Raw genomic sequence first — 18069 nt, 5'->3', positions numbered from 1 at the left:
GTCTAACGGTGAATTGATTATTACAGCTTGTGTGCAGCATGTCCTCACCATGTACCCTGTGATGTACTGCGGTGTTCGCAGGGCAGGACGGTTTACTTTGATGCTAATTAAGTATGTCTATTCCTGTTGGTTGCTGATTGAAGCTGGCGTGGTTAGTTGGTGTTGACGGCTGCTGCTGTGCATTGCTGCTCCTCGTCTGCCAGTGGACACACTGTTTCCTGTAACCTGAGGCCTGAGCCTAGCAGGGGAAACCTGTGGAGGCAGCCCTGGGGGAGGAAATGACATGTTGGTTTGAAATTGCTGCCAATCCAATGCTCGCCCTCCTCCCATACTAAACTGGCACAGGCCATGTATGCTCTTGCTCCATTAGATTATGTAGACATTCAACCTCTGTCCTTCTTTGCAGGCACATAAACTACCTACAGCAGACTAGGACAAAACTATTGTTTTCTTTTATAACAAATTTTTGTTTTTGCCTTAATAGACCGTTTGCCCTGGAAAGTGACAGAAAATCTCAAGACTTGTATGCGTCTTAGCTTGCTCTCATCGAGTAGCCTTGTCTTTTGAAATGGCTTTTAAAATACAAACACTTAATGTTCAGAAATGTATTTGAACTCATTTGTACAATATGGGAAAATTGTTTAAAGTGGCAGTTGGACAAACAATGTGAGTGGGGCAGGATGGGTAGTATTAAAACAAATAAGGAAGTAAATAGTATGAATCAAGCTTAATTTTGTAAATGAAGATACTGTATGATGTGGCTGGATTTAGCATTGAATTCCTGTATTCTGTGAAGGTATTTCATAAACCTTGTTTAGTATATTGCTTATTTTACTGAAACCTGTCACTAATGTGAATCATACCCAGTTTATCGGGGAATGAACCCCATATGCTATTGAGACCTGAGAGATCAAGGCATCAAGAATGAACACAACATCTAAGTAACATCTTCTAAGTCGCACCTTCTGTATTTCTCTCACTTTCAGCATCTGCTGATTGTCACAGTCACAGTTGTTATCTTAGTTGCTTTGGCCGCTGTAATGGCCTCTGTTATCTCCACGGTCTCTCCCTGTTCATTTGACCTGTGTTATCATTAGTGCTCTCAGGAAAAGTCCCTCCTCCCCCACAGCGCTTGCTGATTGCTGCTCCAGAGAAGGGGGCCCTATGGGGGCAGGGTGGAACTAGGTTGGGACATCATGTAGCCCAGGAGATGGCTGCACTGTGTTCCTTGGCCTTCATACGCAGTGCAGCTATGCTGGAGGACTTGCGGTCTGGATCAACATTGAGATCATAGCCATTGATTCCCCCGCCCATCCCTGGACCTCCAAACAGGCTACCCATATGTGTCTGTCCCATGTGGCTGCTTCCTGGACTGGGCACGCCCAGGAAGTCAGAGACACCTCCAGGACCATGGGGGTGAGGGGGCATGCAGGAGGGGACAGAGTCACAAGGCACGACGCAGCCTGGCACTGGAGATGCTCCACTGCTGCTCCCGATCCACGAAGGGTTCTGGATCTGGAGGGACAATATGACAATAACAAACTTTGCTCATTAAGGCAAATTAGGTGTTCATCATTTCCATCCTTTACAGCCATGACTGTGATACCTGATGGGATACCATGGGTACCTGTGCATAGTAATATTCAAACTGTGTCCCAAATCCTTGCTACGTACTACTTCTATACAGTCATATCATATCATAGTACACCGTTTTAGCAGTTAGTCTGCAAAAATGTCAATACACTTTATAGTTTTATACTAACAGGAAACAGGGTACAGCATGTGTGACATGTGTGATTCACATTCACATTCAAGCTCAGATGTGATGTGAATGTGAATCAAGCTGTGACTTTGGAAAGCTACTGCCAATTAAACTTCACAAAAAGACATCAAAATGTTTTTCCTAAGAGTTAAATTTTTTGTTTGTGTGTTTTCCAAGATTTTTCTGGAACATTTTCCCCACCATCCAAAATTTATTTTAATTTTTTCCATCTGTGAGCAGCACCACCATGTCCTTTGTGCATTGCATTGTGGGATAATGGTGTCCATGGACAGCAACCTCAAAAATTGACCATATTTAGTCTGCAGTGTGTCTGTTGCGAGTGTGCTTTGTTGTGTCTCATGTCCAGTGTGAACACACGAATCACCAAAAACCTTTTAGGATCAATATGAAGCACAGATTTGGATTTGGATGGATTTTTTTCTACCTGTGCATAGTTCTCAGGCCGAGTCAGTAGAGGCAGCTCGTAAGCAGTTGAGAAGTGCGTCCGGACCTGTTGCATCTGACCAAAACGCTCCCTCTTTCTCCACTTGGCTCGGCGATTCTGAAACCACACCTGCAAAGACGACAATCCATCAGGAAAGTACCTCAAAAATACAGATCAGCCACTACCAAACAAAACTTAAATGTCATCTTAACATAAATAAACATCTCTCATAGCTTTCAACTCACATACAGCAGAACCCCCAGTACTTTTTTTTCATAGAACAGGGCCATCCTCTCCGTTCAGCAAGACAAAGTAAAAAACTGAACCACATAAAATGAAGATAGTGAAGCAAATAAATTCTGCAGCACATGAAAGTCAAGGCCCAGGTTTTAAGACTTGACGTGTCTTTAAAGTGCCGTCCACACAGAGCTATTGATGTGAAAATGGTGAGTCTCCCTGGTGCTGCACGTTTCAGCTCCTCCCTTTGATACACAGGCGTCTGCCTCCCTTCAGGCTGCCAGCGTCGACAGATCCACATCTGGGCCTGTAGCCATTCATAAATCACTCTGAGAAAGGTGTGCTCTCCCCCACATGTCAGCGCAGTGGGATACAGTGGGGTATCCCTGTGTATAATCCATGAAACAAAAGTTCAACTTTTGACCAAGAATATGCTTTTTTGGCTCAGTCCTTGGGTTTAATTAAATATTGTATGAAGCACACAGAGTAGGCTTTTCTGGGTAATTTGTCCTCTTGAGACTGAGAGACATGCTACTTTGCAGAAAGACTACATTTTCAGTACTTGCTGACAGACCAAGTGCAGGTTATTTAGGCATCTTCTCCTTAACCGTGGAAGGCACTGGAGGAAAGCAGGGCTGAAGGTTGAAAGAGGGTGATTAGTTTCACAGCCTGACCGAAAACCAGAGCAATATTTTTAATTAAGATTTGGGATTAACTATTAATGCAGTGTCATGCAGTAATCCGGGATAATCTACATACTGTTGTTATTGCAGTCTACTCTGTACGCACAACATCTATTGCACGTCTGTCCATCCTGGAAGTGAGATCCTAGTGAGATCTGTCAACTTGTGGCATTGGGAGAGATATTGGCAAAGGCAACATCTGGCCTGTTAGACAAAGATTTGCAAATACCAATATGATTAAATATACCTGCTAATTAAGACTATGTAATTGACGATATCACTGATTATCTTTTTAGTCTTCATTACATTTATTTTATTTTTCTGCAAGCCAGTGATAGCCACCTCATTTATTTCTCCTTTCCTTTCTTTCCTAACCATGGATCTGTGTGTTCCTTAGTATATTTTTTATTTTATTTTTTTTTTTTGAAAGAGAATTTTCTCACATCTCCATGCGAGAGAATAGACAAGCAGAGGGGGTTACTGAGAGTCTCTGCATGTTTATCTGTATCTATTTGTTGGTTGTCTGAATCTTATCCTCCCAAGAGGGAAGGGGAAAACTTCTTCAAAGAGAAAAGAGAGAGCGATCCCGCTTCGACACAGGGGTTTGAACTTGGATTGTGAGTTGATTCCCAGCCCAATCAGCTTGTGGTTTTCACAGTCCCTGACATGCAATTTCCCCTCAGTCAACCTCTTCAAATCCCCCCTCACGACTCTTTCTCTGACCATGTCTCTCTGTCAACTGAAACACAGCAGAGTTTAGTGACAAACGTGTGCTTTGTCACGCAAAGATGTGAAGTCCACTATGAGTCGATATGTACAATATTATAACCCCATACTGAAGGTGTTGGATTGGATTTTGCGTGAAATGAGATAAGAGCAGCTATAGGCACCATGTCGTTCATACAAAACTGTCATTTTTCAGACAGGACAGAAATTCTAGTTGGTTCATTTTCAAAGAGAAGACCATATATGGCCTCCAGTGGTACAAATAGCTGTTGTCTGTGTTTTTTGTGAGACGCTGACGTAAAGAAATGTCGTCTGACTCCAACATTCCTCAGGTCAGCTGGTGAGATTAGAGGACAGCTCACCCTTGCAAAGTGGTAAACTGATATCTTAGGTTGTGGCTGAACTCCAATGTCAAGGTGAGGGGATGTTGACCTTTGAATTATATCATATGTTTGGAGGGGGTGAGACAAGTCTCTGTTATATTTCCCTGAGGATTTGGGACCTATTATTGTTTAAGGTTTGTTATGTCTTTACTATAGTGGTTCTTTGGTTCTGTGAGCTCATAACATCATAGGTTTTCATATATAATCCTCAGCACAAAGGACTGACAAGTGTAAATCAGGCATACAATTATAGTTTTCATTTCTAGGAAGGAATGACACTGATCTGTCAGAGGTTAATATCGGTATTTGCATCTAATGTATTACTTTCACTGCTGAGTTACTGAGAATCCAGTTTTCCTAAAAATACTAACCATCTCCACAAAATAATTTTCAGCCCATTAAAAAAGATTTTTAACTTGTTCTGAAACCATGAAATTAAAATTTAGTTTCATGCTGCACAAATGAGCTTGATTGGCAAATATTCTCATACAAGATAGCATTGACATTTTGCTTGTGTTTTACAATAAGAGCTGAAAGATTTCCAGTTACATCTTTTAGGAGATAAAGGCACAAAAAAAATCTTTTTGATTGTGTAGCTCTCTGATCATCAGATCAGAGTGTTTTATGATTCTGTGACGACTTTCAGAACTGTGTTACTGTTGTTCAGTGACGTTGTTTTTCATAGACATATATACAGACGCCGGGTATATAGTTTATGTAAAATTGGATTCTTAGCTGTGTGACTTGAAAGTAATTGTAATACACCAAAGGCACAAGCTGTGACTAAAGTTAAATGTCTTTTAGGTTAATGTTGAATGAGTATTTCAAAGCTCCACTGTCATTTTTACAACATAAAGTTTTATCAGTCACGGAGTCGTCATCTTAATTGTGATGGATCAAGATAATTCCACTTTCTTCCTCTATTCATCTTAATCTCTTTGTTGTACTCCCTCCCCTCTGTTCAAGCTCAGCCTCTTCTCTTCTACTCCAGACACCACCCCCCCCACACCCCATCAACCCCTCTCTCCATGTCTCTCTCCTCCCTCTCTTTTAAGTCAGCTAGGGGAAGTGGGGATATTGGAAAGTGAGATGGGAGAATGTTCAAACTGGAGCTTGTTTTCATTTCATGTTTAATTTCCTGACGCCTAAGCCCTTGGCTTTCCGCAGCTAACCCCTCTGACCTTTCAGAGGCGTGCAGACAAGAACAGGCATACACACACACACACACACACAGGATACACACTGAAAACACACACATTTACATACTATGCCATATACAAAATTCAAAGTCAGTTGCTAACAAATGCGTTCTAACGTAGACTCTCTCACACACTTACTGAAACCTTTCAGAAACAAGCAAACAATGTCTGAACACATATATTCCTTGTCACGGTTTCTGGGCACTGAGTGTGTCATGTTTTACAGAGGGTTTGCTCTGCGTAGCTTTGCCTTTGAACGGCAGTAGGAATGAAACCCAAGCCAAATAGTTTGGCAGAGAGATCATTCAGGGAACATTATGAAGTCAGATGTGTCCTTTGCCGCTCCGCGTCTGCTTTTCCCCAACTTATAGACTTCTAGGTTTGTTAGAAAGGGAGGCTACCGGTGTCTTTGCACAAGGAGAATCAGAGTTGACTCCAATAGTTTTTATTATTTCTCAAAATGAACAACAATGACCTGTTATATATATACTGGATGACACCTAAAAGTATGATATTTACCAACTGCAAACACTTACTCTTGTTTATTTTATCTAGCAGACATCTGCAAGGAAGGTGGCTCAGTGCTCTTGGAGCTCAAAGTGCTTGGCGGTGATACAGTAATTGCTAAAGACGTTGACAGCAAAAGGCAGCTTACAGAGCCATTAAAGAGCTTTATTTATGCTCCAGAGCCAGCAGGCAGAGAGAGAGGAAGAGGGAGAGAGGGAGGGCAGAGTGCACAACTCCAAAAGCAGCTTTGAAGTCCAGCCGTCTCACCTCATCTCTGTCATCCAGGACCACGGCAATTGATAGACTGCCTCAGCAGTCACTCACACAGCCTCCTCCACCATTAAAAGTAGGCAGTGTGGTGAAGTTCAAGTCTGAGGTTGAGAGCTAATTGTACTAAATAAACTAGTGGCAGCAGAAGTCACAGATGTGATTATGGAAAACTGCAGCTGAGTTTATGAAGACATTCATCATCAAACTGAGGATGAAACTGTAGGACCTTGACATTGGCATTTTGGCAGAAAACATCTGTACTCTGGATTTCAATGGCTGTTCTTTTGGAGATGAAAAGGATTCTCCAGTCGCTTGCCAAGCTTCGAGTGCCCCTTGGTATTCAACAATTGGATATCCCTGGACTTTGTCTTGATGGACCTTCAGTTAAAATTGTGGGGTTTAGTCTTGATTGCGTGCATATTTAGGGTCTGATTTTAAAAGTATGGGTCAAACCTCACAGTGACTCAACAGAGTCTGCTGTGTGCCTGTCAGATGAGGAAGTTAATTATATTCATCTGGGGAATAGATGGGTCTGTGTGAACGCAACGTGAATGTACTTATTTTACTGTACCACCACAAGGACCAGGCCAGGTTCTCTGTCCCTGACTATGTCTCGGACTATGCGTGGAAATTGAAACTGGCATCTCAAAGTGTTTTTTATATCCTTGCCAAATAACTTTGATGACTTTTCTTTTTTTCCATGCGTTTTCCCTCCCTGCCTCCAGAGTTGTGCGGTGAAGTAGTTTGAACATGGTAGTGCTAGGGAGAAACCCTTGGCCTCTGACCCTTTTGCAGAGCCTGCAGCATGTAAGAGCTAAGAGCAGAGTATTCCCTTAGTCCCACCCATCCCACTCTGATCTAAAACTGGCAGGCAGAAAGAGAGATGGAGAACAATAGGCCTTGCTGTCTGCTGTTCCGAACAATCTTTGTCAACATGCCAGTCTTAACTCTCCCAGCCCTCTCTCTCAGTTCCCCAAGTGATTATTAGCATGCAAACATGGACGACTGCACTCATACAACACAGCACGCGGCTCAAGGAGACTGTCTTCCCAAGAAGGAACCACAGCATCAGTCATTTTCATCGCATCCTTCAAAACAACACAAGTTTACGTTCAAGTGACAAACCCTCTAGTGGCTGTTGTCATTTTAATGGGGAAAAAAAGAGGATTTTGGTTCATTTAGGGAGGATGTCGGGGTGGGTGGATGGATAGGCAAAGCATCAGACTTTAACCTGGGAAAACCGCTGTTCATTTCCTGTTTCAAACCTACTACTGAGGTTTTTTTTTAAAGCATGATTTTGATTGTTCCCAAGCTTCAACCATGTGTTTATTAATGTAAACATGATGACAAAGCTCCCCTTGACTCAAACCACAGTGTTTCAGCCATGCTCAAGTTGGTTTTGTGACAACACCTAACCAAACCATATCTGTAGCATTGTCATGCTATAAAACAGATTTATTTTTTAAAAGTAATTTTTAAGATTTTGAAGGCACAGACAAATTATATCTTATTCTAGAGGGTATGGCAATTATTTTCTTGTTTAATTGGAAGGACTTGTTGCTCCTGTCAATGCAGAAAGTTTTTTTTAGCATGTAACTGTTTGTATTACCCCGTCCTCACCTGTACACGAGCCTCAGTCAAGTCTGTCCTCAGTGCCAGCTGCTCGCGGGCATAAACATCTGGGTAGTGTGTCTTCTGGAAAACTTTCTCCAGCTCCTCCAGTTGGTAGCTGGTGAATGTGGTGCGATTGCGTCTCTTCTTGCCTTTGTTGCTCTCAGCCTCGCTTTTATCCAGAGGACTGGAAAGGTCAGAGCCCGGCCGCTCGCTTGGTCCCTTCACGCCGGGCTCCTTTAGGTTCAGGTAGCTGCCTTCCATCCCAGGAGGGTCGACACTCTGGGGCAACTCAGACTCTGTCAGGCCACTGTTGTCTTTTCCTGTATGTATGAAATTGAGGAGACAGAAGGAAGCATGGAAGATTACAGTTGGTTGTATTTTGTTCTTTTGAGGGAGCACTCAATCAATTTTACTCGTGAGCAGGTGTAACATTTGGTCTTTTAAAACAGTTCTATAATGTTGTCTGTGGCACTGGATGGATCCAAGTTTATATATATAAAAAAAAAGCTTCAGCTTGTGCTTCCAACTTTCTGGAAGTAACACATGACTGGAGTACCCCTTTAATTCTGTGAAGTAAACTGACAGCACTGTTTGAAAACTTCATAAAATATACTTGAGATTTCGAGGTTTATACTGTATGTTACACTGTGGTTGTAATAAAATACATTTGAGCAATTTTGGTTTCAGATGAAGTGTGTCATTCATACAATTTTCATATTAAGCATGAAAAATCAAAATAACCTTCACAATTGTGGCTTTACATATAATACAAATCATATTCTCACTGTAATAATATTATTTTTAAACATGCTATTTCAGTCAACTTTCTGACCATTTTAGAACTGAACAAAAAGGGCCACATGTTGTCAATAATAATCCTATAATTACAGTTACTAATCTGTAATTGGAATATTCAGCAGAGCCATTCGTTCTCTAAAATGTGGCTGAATAAAACCATGGTGCCTCACATTCAGCTCAGTGAGTGTGTCTGCTCATCATCATGTAACAACGTCCATGTGAAATGACATTTGCTTTAAGCTTACATCACCTCTGTAATGTTTTATTTTAAGGTTCAAAGGCCCCGTCTGCATGCAGCAAGTCTAAAAGCTGCAGAGAAGAAATGTCTTTTTCTGTTTGAAAGGTATGTCACTACACATTGGCGTGACCTCTGACACAGCCATCGCAGCCCTCTCCCTCACATCTCTCAGTCACGCCACTTGAAATCCGAGCCACGCAAGACCTGCTCCGTCTCGACGCCGTGTATGGTTTGCTTTGTGTATGGGGGCGACCACGCTTACCCCACAGCCTTGCCCGTCAGATGTAAACAACATTGTGTTTGTCACCTTCAATTTCGAGAGCGTCCATTTTGTGACAGGCCTCGCTCTGTTCCTGTCAGCGTGTGCCAGCTTTTTTGTTTCCTTTTAGGAGATGAAGAAAGCTGTCCCTTCTCCTTCAATAAACAAACAGCTGTGTGAATAAATAAGCTGAAGGGCTCTGGTTGCGAGCCAGTGAGAACAGTGCGCTCTGTCAGGCTCTCTGTTTGCCTTTCCTGCGAATGGGCACGGAGAGCGCCCCGTCCCAACTGTATTGGTCCGAAACTAGCACATAATGGTCTCCTCCACATAAACAGATTTGTGAGTCTTGTGTAACACCAGCATTACTTTAGTCCAACAACATTTGTCTCTGAGGTAGATCAAGTTGAGGATAATTAACTTAATCGTTATGTGCTAATGCTCATGCATTTCACTGTGTCACTTTGAATTTTTGTTATGAGTGATGTCAGTAATGGCCTACTGTCATTCTCTGAAACCCAGAGCATTGGGTGAAAGAGAGTTGACACCTTGTGGCACTGGTGATTCTCTGAGCCAAGTGTTTTAGTGGTTAGTTAGATGACTGAATAGTTTTAGAGTGATGAAGCTAGGCGGTGGCTGTCTGCAGCATGCATGTTTGTTTTCATGGATTAATACGCCTTTGGCTAGAGTGTCCCACAATGAGATGTCAATAGTCATCCCCTCAAAACTGCAGCAGCCCTCCTCTGCTCTTTGGCTCAGACTTGCCCCGGCCGAGACGCTAATGGAACAACACAGCTCGCCCAGCTGGAGTTCATGACCTCATATTGCTGTGGCCCACCTGTCAGACCCTCTTACAGTCTCCACGCAGGCAGATGTTCTGACATCACCAACCCCTGCACTGGCCTCTTGTCCTCAAGCGCTGTGCAATATTTTCATTCTACCCCTGGGCAGGAGCGTGGATGTAATGTTAAGAAGTAAGACAGGTCAACTCTGGGTTCCTGTTTGGCGTTTGCATCTGTGAGAGAGAATGCAATTATGCCCCTGAGCAAGGCACATATCCTGTTAGGGAAAGCTGGGTGCACAGATGAGGGGATGGGAAGATGGTGGGATTGTTTGAGGTTTTCGACCTTATACACAACTATATTGCCAACATTTGCATCTGTATTAATCAGACTAATAGCTCAATAGGTTTGACATGTTGGAAAATACTCTTATTTCCTTTATCAAGGGTTAGATGAGAGGGCTGATGTAACTTTCATGTTTTTACAGTAAATATGAAGCTACCGTGAGAAGCCAGTTAGCTTAGCATAAAGACAGGAAACAGTTTACACAATTTACACTGGAATCAGCACTAATCGGAACAGTTCTACCTTACTCGACATCTTTAGTCTGTCTGGTTCCCCAAACTCAACTCTCTTTTCTCTGTCACGCTAACCACACGGAATCCTTTGCCACAAACATCTTCTAGTATTCCCGCATGCTGAGCTGTCTCTTCTGGAGAACACTGCCATCACACACTGCTTTCTTTTTGGAGCCAAGATTCCACTGCATTGGCTCCAGTTTTTTTTTTTTTTTTGGCATTCAGAGGAATGTGTTTTTGACTGTTGTTCTCGTTTCAGTGTTCATCAACGTATATATGATTGCTCCAGATATCACCGGCTGATCCTGCAATTTGCCAGAGTTACTCTGTGACAAGCTGCAGACCTCTTCAGTTAGCCGAGGTCAGATGTTTACTAGGGTCAGCAATTTAATCACTGCTGAAAACAGAGAGAAAACATCAAAGTGTAATTTAACTGGTTGTAAAGCAACAGGGCACCCTCTCAGTTTTTATGGAATGGGACGGGGAGGGTCAAGTGAAGCCAAATAAAAGAAACACTATAAATTAGTAACCTGGGGAAGGGTTAATGACCAAACACTAAATAGGGAAGGGAATGCTTTTAAACAGAGTGCTCCAAAATGTTCTCTCGGATAGCAGTCTGCCACAATGGCTCTCCACTTATCACACCTTTTATATGGACCAAATAAAGTCAAATATTCCATTGGCTTTGGTCGTCAACAGGTGACTATTAATTTTGCATTCGTTGTTGGTTCGCAGACATGCTTTGGGCTGGTTTATTTTTCCCGCAGCACAGTCTAAGACCTGATGTTGACTGGAGTGGAAGGGAGGCTCCCAGATGTTCCTGAGGAGAGATCTATGCCAGCGGCTCACGCAGGAATGCAGATTCCCTGGGAAACAAAAAAAGTCTTTCTGTTCAGCCTCAGCTCCTGATAAATTGACACGATCGTGACCTCACTACTGTCATAATACCTTGAGGCTTGGCTGTCACTGTATAATATCAAAGTCCATAGAAATCGTTCGAGATTCTGTGTGTGTTTTTTTTGCAGGAAGTACACAGGTTTTCTACTTCAGGGAAAAACTTGTAGAACATCTTGATAAAATAGCATTTTTGGCAAAATCTCTGCATTTAAATTGAGAGTTTTTAAGTATTTGCAGTGAAATTCATGAGTACGTGTTCATTGCAATGTCATACTGTATATAACTGTATATCAATGCAGCAAAACACTCCACAGGCGATGGTTTAACCTCCCAAGGTCAAGATGAGGTTAAGTCGTTATTCCAAGCTTTTTAATGCTGTGATTGTATTTTGTGTTGCATGTTCGGCTGGTGGAAAACATTAAGTTGAGCTTGAAATTAAATGTGGTTATAAATGATGTAATCAATCATCCGTAACCTCTCCCTGTCTTTTAGAGGTCCAAAATGTCTTCCACTATCACATTTAGACCATCTAAGTCTAGGTTTTAATGAAGTATTTTTGCCTCTTTGGAATCATAGAGCAGCATAAAGAAAGTTTGTGGTGCAGGCAGTGTCAGTCGATGATCATTTTGGGTTACTTTCCACCTCTGGCTTTTATTTAAAAAATATATCAAAGCAAAATGAGCTGTCTCTCTCTGCTGAAAGCAAACTGAGAAAGAGAAAAAGCACTATTGTTAATCATGGACCGAAAAGCGATCATCATACTTTGCCTTGCCCAGTAGTTTCCACCGTTAGTCATACTGTAGTTGGTTTTCTTGACTTTACATTTTGTGACTTGTTAGGCAAAAAACTTGGATCCCTGTTTTTCTTTTTTTCTTTCTTTCTTTCTTTTTTTTTTTGGACCATACCATATTACTCTGTGGCCACGTTTGCATTATTCAAGACCTCTTACAGAGGTTTAGATTTAGCTGATAGTCCATTGATAAGAATCAATAAAAATGCACGCCACCTGGTTAAAGTTTCCAAATCATTTCTAGAATCTGCCCTGCATGTACATGTCAGGTAGGCGGTGGGGAGTTACCCTCCCAAACGAGTGAGGTGGCCAAAGGTAAAGGCCAAAGCATGCTGTGTCAGCTACACAACAGCATGAGAGAAAATCATTTTGAGAGGTGATGAGGTTTTTAATCAAAAAAAAAAAAAAAAGACCTTATGAAACACAAGTTCTCCGTTCTCAGGGTTACATGAATGTCTAAACTTTCTTTTCCTTTCATGGCAGCCAAAATTACCTCCTGAGTCACAGATTTATATAAGCCATTACATTTTTACAAGTCAGGAAATTCATCCTTTCAAACACTCACTCATTATATATTCTAATTTATTCTGGTTCACAGACACATGCCGGCACGATCACAGGTGTCACTCTGGCATTTGCTTATTGTTAGCAGCGACCCAATGTGTTAGTCATCAGCACATGCATATCCTGTGACATCACTTCCCCGAGCCTTTTAACATGTATTTAGAGTACTATATTTTGACAGGAGGCTTTTAAAACACTGCCAGGACTTTTTGGGGTCTTGTTTTGGTTTTCGTATGCTGAGAAAAATGTTTTACATATCACAGGATGCTTCGATCTCCCACTGAAGCGAGGAGGGGTTGGTTATTTTGTTATAAGACAAAGATGATGAGGCACAAACAGGCTGTAGTGAGTACCAGTATTCCCACGTACACGTCCATTGTGCATCAGCAACGCAGAACCCAACCTCAGCATCGACCACAAGCCTATAAACACCATAACTTTTCAGATTTGGCTTTAGCTCCATTTATATTCTCGCAAATTTAAGAAGAAAGTGAGATAATATTTTTAATAAGTTAGTAGTCACAGAACTTTATGGTCTCTCCGTTTCAGCTGTGAATCTGCATCAAGGATCAAAACTGAAAATTTGTTAAAATTATGAAACAAAACATACGTACATGCAGTACATCTCAAAGCCATGGAGTTCAGTAGAGTCCGTGCATGTAAACAGTCATTCCCACACGTGTGCGGCTTTCCCAGAAACTCTTTCATTTCTCCCAAGTCTCTCAAATCATTACCCAGTCTCTGTGTTCATTTCTAACTTGTTGCTTATTTGTTCAAGGTATTGTTGAGACGGGGTTATGTAAACCAGTCCCACTTTGTCATCTCAGTGACTTTCCGTGGCTTTGGAGATCTGATGTTTGTGGAGTATGAATAATAACTATAGGAGCCAGTAATGCACATCTGCCTTAGATTAATGCGGACCTCTCCTGCGGTGCTGACCTGCATTCCTCAGCACTCGATCAGCTCCAGGGGTTTTATTTCATTCATCGCTGTGTGAGCAGGTAGACGGCTCCATCCCTGTCCTCGCTGTGGGACAGTCTCACTGATTAGCATGCACTTAAATGAACAAACCTGCCAGTCTGAGCTACTACTGTGCAGAAATATGTTGATTTGCTCTTTCAGAGACAATGTTGTATTTTAATGAATAGGATTTTAAAAATCTCTTTGGGACTAACTATGATTTTCATCCATGCAAAACAAACTAAACCTTGCAAAAGCCTATCCTGAGAGTTTAAAGATTAAATGGTAAAAATGTACAAGAAATTTGTAATATGAATTTAAGAATCACTTTTTAAGTTCTTAGATTTTAATAATATTTTATTACAGCTGAATCATACTTAGAGACACTGGAATAAATTGATTTTAAAGGAATAATTTTCCAAAATGTTTTTAAGTGTCCCAAATTAAAAGTGTGAATATCATGAATAATATGCCAAAAAAAATTTCACATTATGACATTTAATTTTAACAGAACCTTTGCAGAAATCTACATCTTAGGTTAAATATTAACATAATTAATGTTTTAGCTTATTTATTAAAAAAAAAAAAAAAAGACGACATAGCTGGTGAGGTATTTTTAGTCTTTTTTTTTTTTTTTTTTTTGCTGTACCCAAACACTGTTATTATGCATGTAACATCCTCAGAATTACACAGATACAAAATGTTGCATTGCCATGTAAACAGTTCTGCATTTGTAGCTGAAGTTGCCACACGAAAAACTCCCTTTGGGTACGAGATGACTTTTGTCATCATGATGGAGATAAAGCATCAGCATTGAGCAATATAATATATCTCCCATTGAGGACCACACATAACAGCACAAGCCTGTTGACGCCTGAGGCTTTGGCAAGACCCCAAAGTATCCTCCCCAGAGCCACGATGCCTTCATCTGGCTGCAACATTTTCAATAATAACATTGCAGAGCTCTCCTCAAGGGAGGCATGTTGCATTTAATGATGGTGTTTAAATGGTTCTGTCAATGCACTTGCCAAATCAATTCACTTCAGTGCAGGGGTGCTCCAGTCTGTTGGAGGCATTGCTCTCAAACTCCTGAAAAAAGTGACAGTTCAGCCTGAAACAAAGAGCCACTCCAGTTGTTTCTCGGGAAAACAGATTACTTTGCGCTTAATGGATGTATTTTGGCAAAGTGTGGTACTGGCTACTGCGCAAAAAAATTAGTTATACTGCAGACCTTGTTTCTAATTGGTCCCACTGAGCAGAATTAGGGCAGTTCGGTTTTATTTGTTACACCTAATGCTTAAATTTACTTCCACACGATTAAGCATTTAATGTATCTGAATTTGTTTTTGCCCGTGTTTAGCCTCTGTTTCAGAACAGTACTAAATGTACTTCCCAGCAGATAAATCGCAGATGAAAATGTACATTTTAAAAGTTGAGTTACCGCAGAAGTTTCGATCAACATGCGTCAAATTTCAGATCATAATACATGTTTCCTTCTGTATCATGATAAACATCTGGACTGGAAATACACAGTACAGGCGCCAGCGGGTCTATACTCCGATCACTAACCAAGATTTTACTTTTTATGTAATTTTTATTTTAGTTTTTTAGTATTCTGTCATATGTGACACAAATACTATATTCAAATAGTATATAATATAAGGTCAGTTATTATATTAAGTGGGATCTTTGGGCTACCGGCCTTTTTGACCTGTTGTCACACACAGTGGGCTGAGTCCATTTAGTTTGCTCACTAAGAGGCTTTTCTCCTTTTATTTTAAAAGCCTACGTGTCAGTAAACCGGATTGTTTTCTTTAAATGTCCTTAAGAGACGTTTATAGTGCAATGAATTGATGAAAGACTACGTTAAGTTGTAAAGCTTTCTTTTTAAAATGAATAATATTTATCAAGATGTCGTGGTAGTCTCTGAAAAATTTTAATTTGTTTTTAAATCGACTGTTTTATCGTGGTCCACAAATTGTGATATTTTGGCCTAAGTGCGGCTTCCCTGTTGAATAAATATATATTCTCTAGTGTGGCAGTTTCTCCAGTTGTCGTTCATTTGTGGTATTTATCATTAAAGGATCACCTGCGCTGAAAAAAAAAATGCAGTGAAAATAATGGACGTCGAGTTATGATTGGTCTTAAAATAGTTCAGCTGACTTTCTTCAGTTTTACCACCTACAGCTCAGGTTTTTCTGTTGGTGCGTGTGTGAGAGCAGACGAGCCTCTGTGGCCTGTAGTTGATATATATATATATATATATATATATATATATATATATATATATATATATATATATATATATATATATATATTAATATTAAAAATGTCAAATTCCTGACATGCCTGTATTTGTCAGTGATAAAGAGATATTTATGTAGAAAATAACAGACGATAAAAGACTGCAGTTGTGGGCCAGTGAGAGCTGTGGCCGTGATGCTGCGGTTTCACCAGGGATGAGACTGTAAATTTAGTGATGTGGAAACGAAAAATGACTTGTAGTCTGTTAACATCATTACACACAATATGGCAAACGTCCATTTGAAAAAAAAAAAGAAGCGTAAAATATCTGAATCACCTCTCAGTCAAAGCACACACTCCTTAGGAAGGGAGTTCATGTCTGACTGCAGTGCAGTGAGTTTGCAGCTCACCTTGCAAACTCACTACCTGAAAAATATTTTATATTAACTCAGGGTTGCCTTTTAGAGCTAAGGATCAAATTCAGTCTTATCCTGTGCGCATTTAATCTGACTCTCTAAAGGCTCGAGGCATAACAACTCAAGGATTATTCTCCCATACACAAATAAGCAGGGTATATTTCGACAAATTACTTTTTTCCTCCTGATATCTCACAGTTGCCTACATCAAGTTGATAAGAAGTTTTTCCATATTCTTATATTAAATGTGAATTTGTGTTTAGAAACGCACACAGTTCAGTTAAAGACGGCGGAGGCTGATGGGAGTTCTGGTGGAGCTTCTCTCGCTTCCTCTCTGCTCTCCGCGCTCAGATCACTGACTTTCAGATGCTGCGTTTGACATTACAGTACATTTCCATCATTGCTTGCACATATCACCTCTTGTCATGCATTTCCGTCAAACAGCTTTGCCAATAGGTTGCTTCATACAGTCACACTTTGTGCCTCTCTCATGCGCACTCACCATAGCAGGGAATGAGCGTCCCGTTGTGTCCGCTGTCCGGGTGCAGCTTGCTGTCTTCGGGCGGAGTTTTGCAGGTCGGTCTCTGCATGAAGAGCTGATACTTGCTGAAGGTGCCCTCCTCAGCGCCATCCAATGAGTGGCACTCCGACTGGAAAGGACTCCGGGACTTCTCTCCGTAAGCCTGCCCTTTACCCGGAATGAACGTGGGGCTGTATTTGGTTTCAGTGGTCGGGAAAGTCCTGAACGGGTTCGCCTGGTGATCCCTACCTTGCGCAGTAGACGTGCTATAATATGAATCCATCGATGTCATATCGCAGTATGAGACGCACGTATCTGCGTTCATACTTAAAAAAGTTATATTTAAAAAAAAAAAATCCACACGGTTCTTCTCTCCCTCCCCTTCTCTAGACAGCAGATATTCTCCCCAAATTCTCATGCACTGACGAACTCACACTGACGCGCTCATGCACACACACTCTCACACTGCCGCATCTGGGACTGGTTAAAAAATGAATCAGATGTTTTCCAGAGACTGCAGACTGAACAAATGCTAAAAGCCCCCTGAAGGTTTGTCGGGGTAAAGAGAAATGCCTTGCTCAAACTGATGCCGCCTCAGTAGCCTACAGTGTATCTGTCACACACACTCACACACACACACTCACTCACACACACTCCAGCAGTCCGACCTTCAGGCTCCACATAGATGTGAAGTAGGCCCACACCGTGCTCCAGCCTGCGCTATTATGCAGCCAGTAGAAATGGGAGGTCAAGCTCAGAAGGGGGAAAGCTTTTTTGGTAAACACGCGGGAGACACAACACATGACATTAATGTAATTAGAGGATGAATATAACGGCTTTGATTCCCGCTGTTGCATGGCTGAAGACCCTATGCTCTCCCTTCTTTTATTACTATTATTATTTTTTAAAGTCGTTCTTTATATCAAACTTTGAAGCGTTTTAATAGCCTCGTTTCCGTCCCTGTCAGAGGAGCCGCACTTGCTTATTAATGCCTGTTTGTGGGAAAATCAAATGTTGGTTTTCTTTGATTCCTACGTGCAGAAAGAGGACCTTAAAACGAAGTGTAAATACAAGGATCAAGCCCGGAATTTAGAGCAATAACAGCGCGTGAAGTCGGTCGATGTTAAGCTTAAATATTGTATAAATATTTTCTTTGTGTATTTGTTTTAGAGACCTATATTAAACCAAACAACGTTAACC

At 41.2% G+C, this 18069-nt stretch overlaps 1 protein-coding gene across 1 annotated transcript; it reads right to left on the bottom strand.

The window, feature by feature from the left end:
* Positions 1-17: 17 nt before the first annotated feature.
* alx4b (ALX homeobox 4b) lies at positions 18-17365 on the bottom strand. The gene is given in 4 exon segments (XM_041037380.1): positions 18-1515; positions 2208-2315; positions 2317-2336; positions 16852-17365. Coding segments are annotated over 4 exon segments (885 nt in total). The 5' UTR covers positions 17288-17365; the 3' UTR covers positions 18-1194.
* Between the last annotated feature and the right edge of the window lie 704 nt (positions 17366-18069).

This window comes from Toxotes jaculatrix, chromosome 5 (genome assembly GCF_017976425.1).
Source record: "Toxotes jaculatrix isolate fToxJac2 chromosome 5, fToxJac2.pri, whole genome shotgun sequence".
Lineage (NCBI taxonomy): Eukaryota > Metazoa > Chordata > Actinopteri > Toxotidae > Toxotes > Toxotes jaculatrix.
The sequence above is the reverse complement of the archived record's forward strand: the minus strand, read 5'-3'. Positions and strand labels throughout refer to the sequence as shown.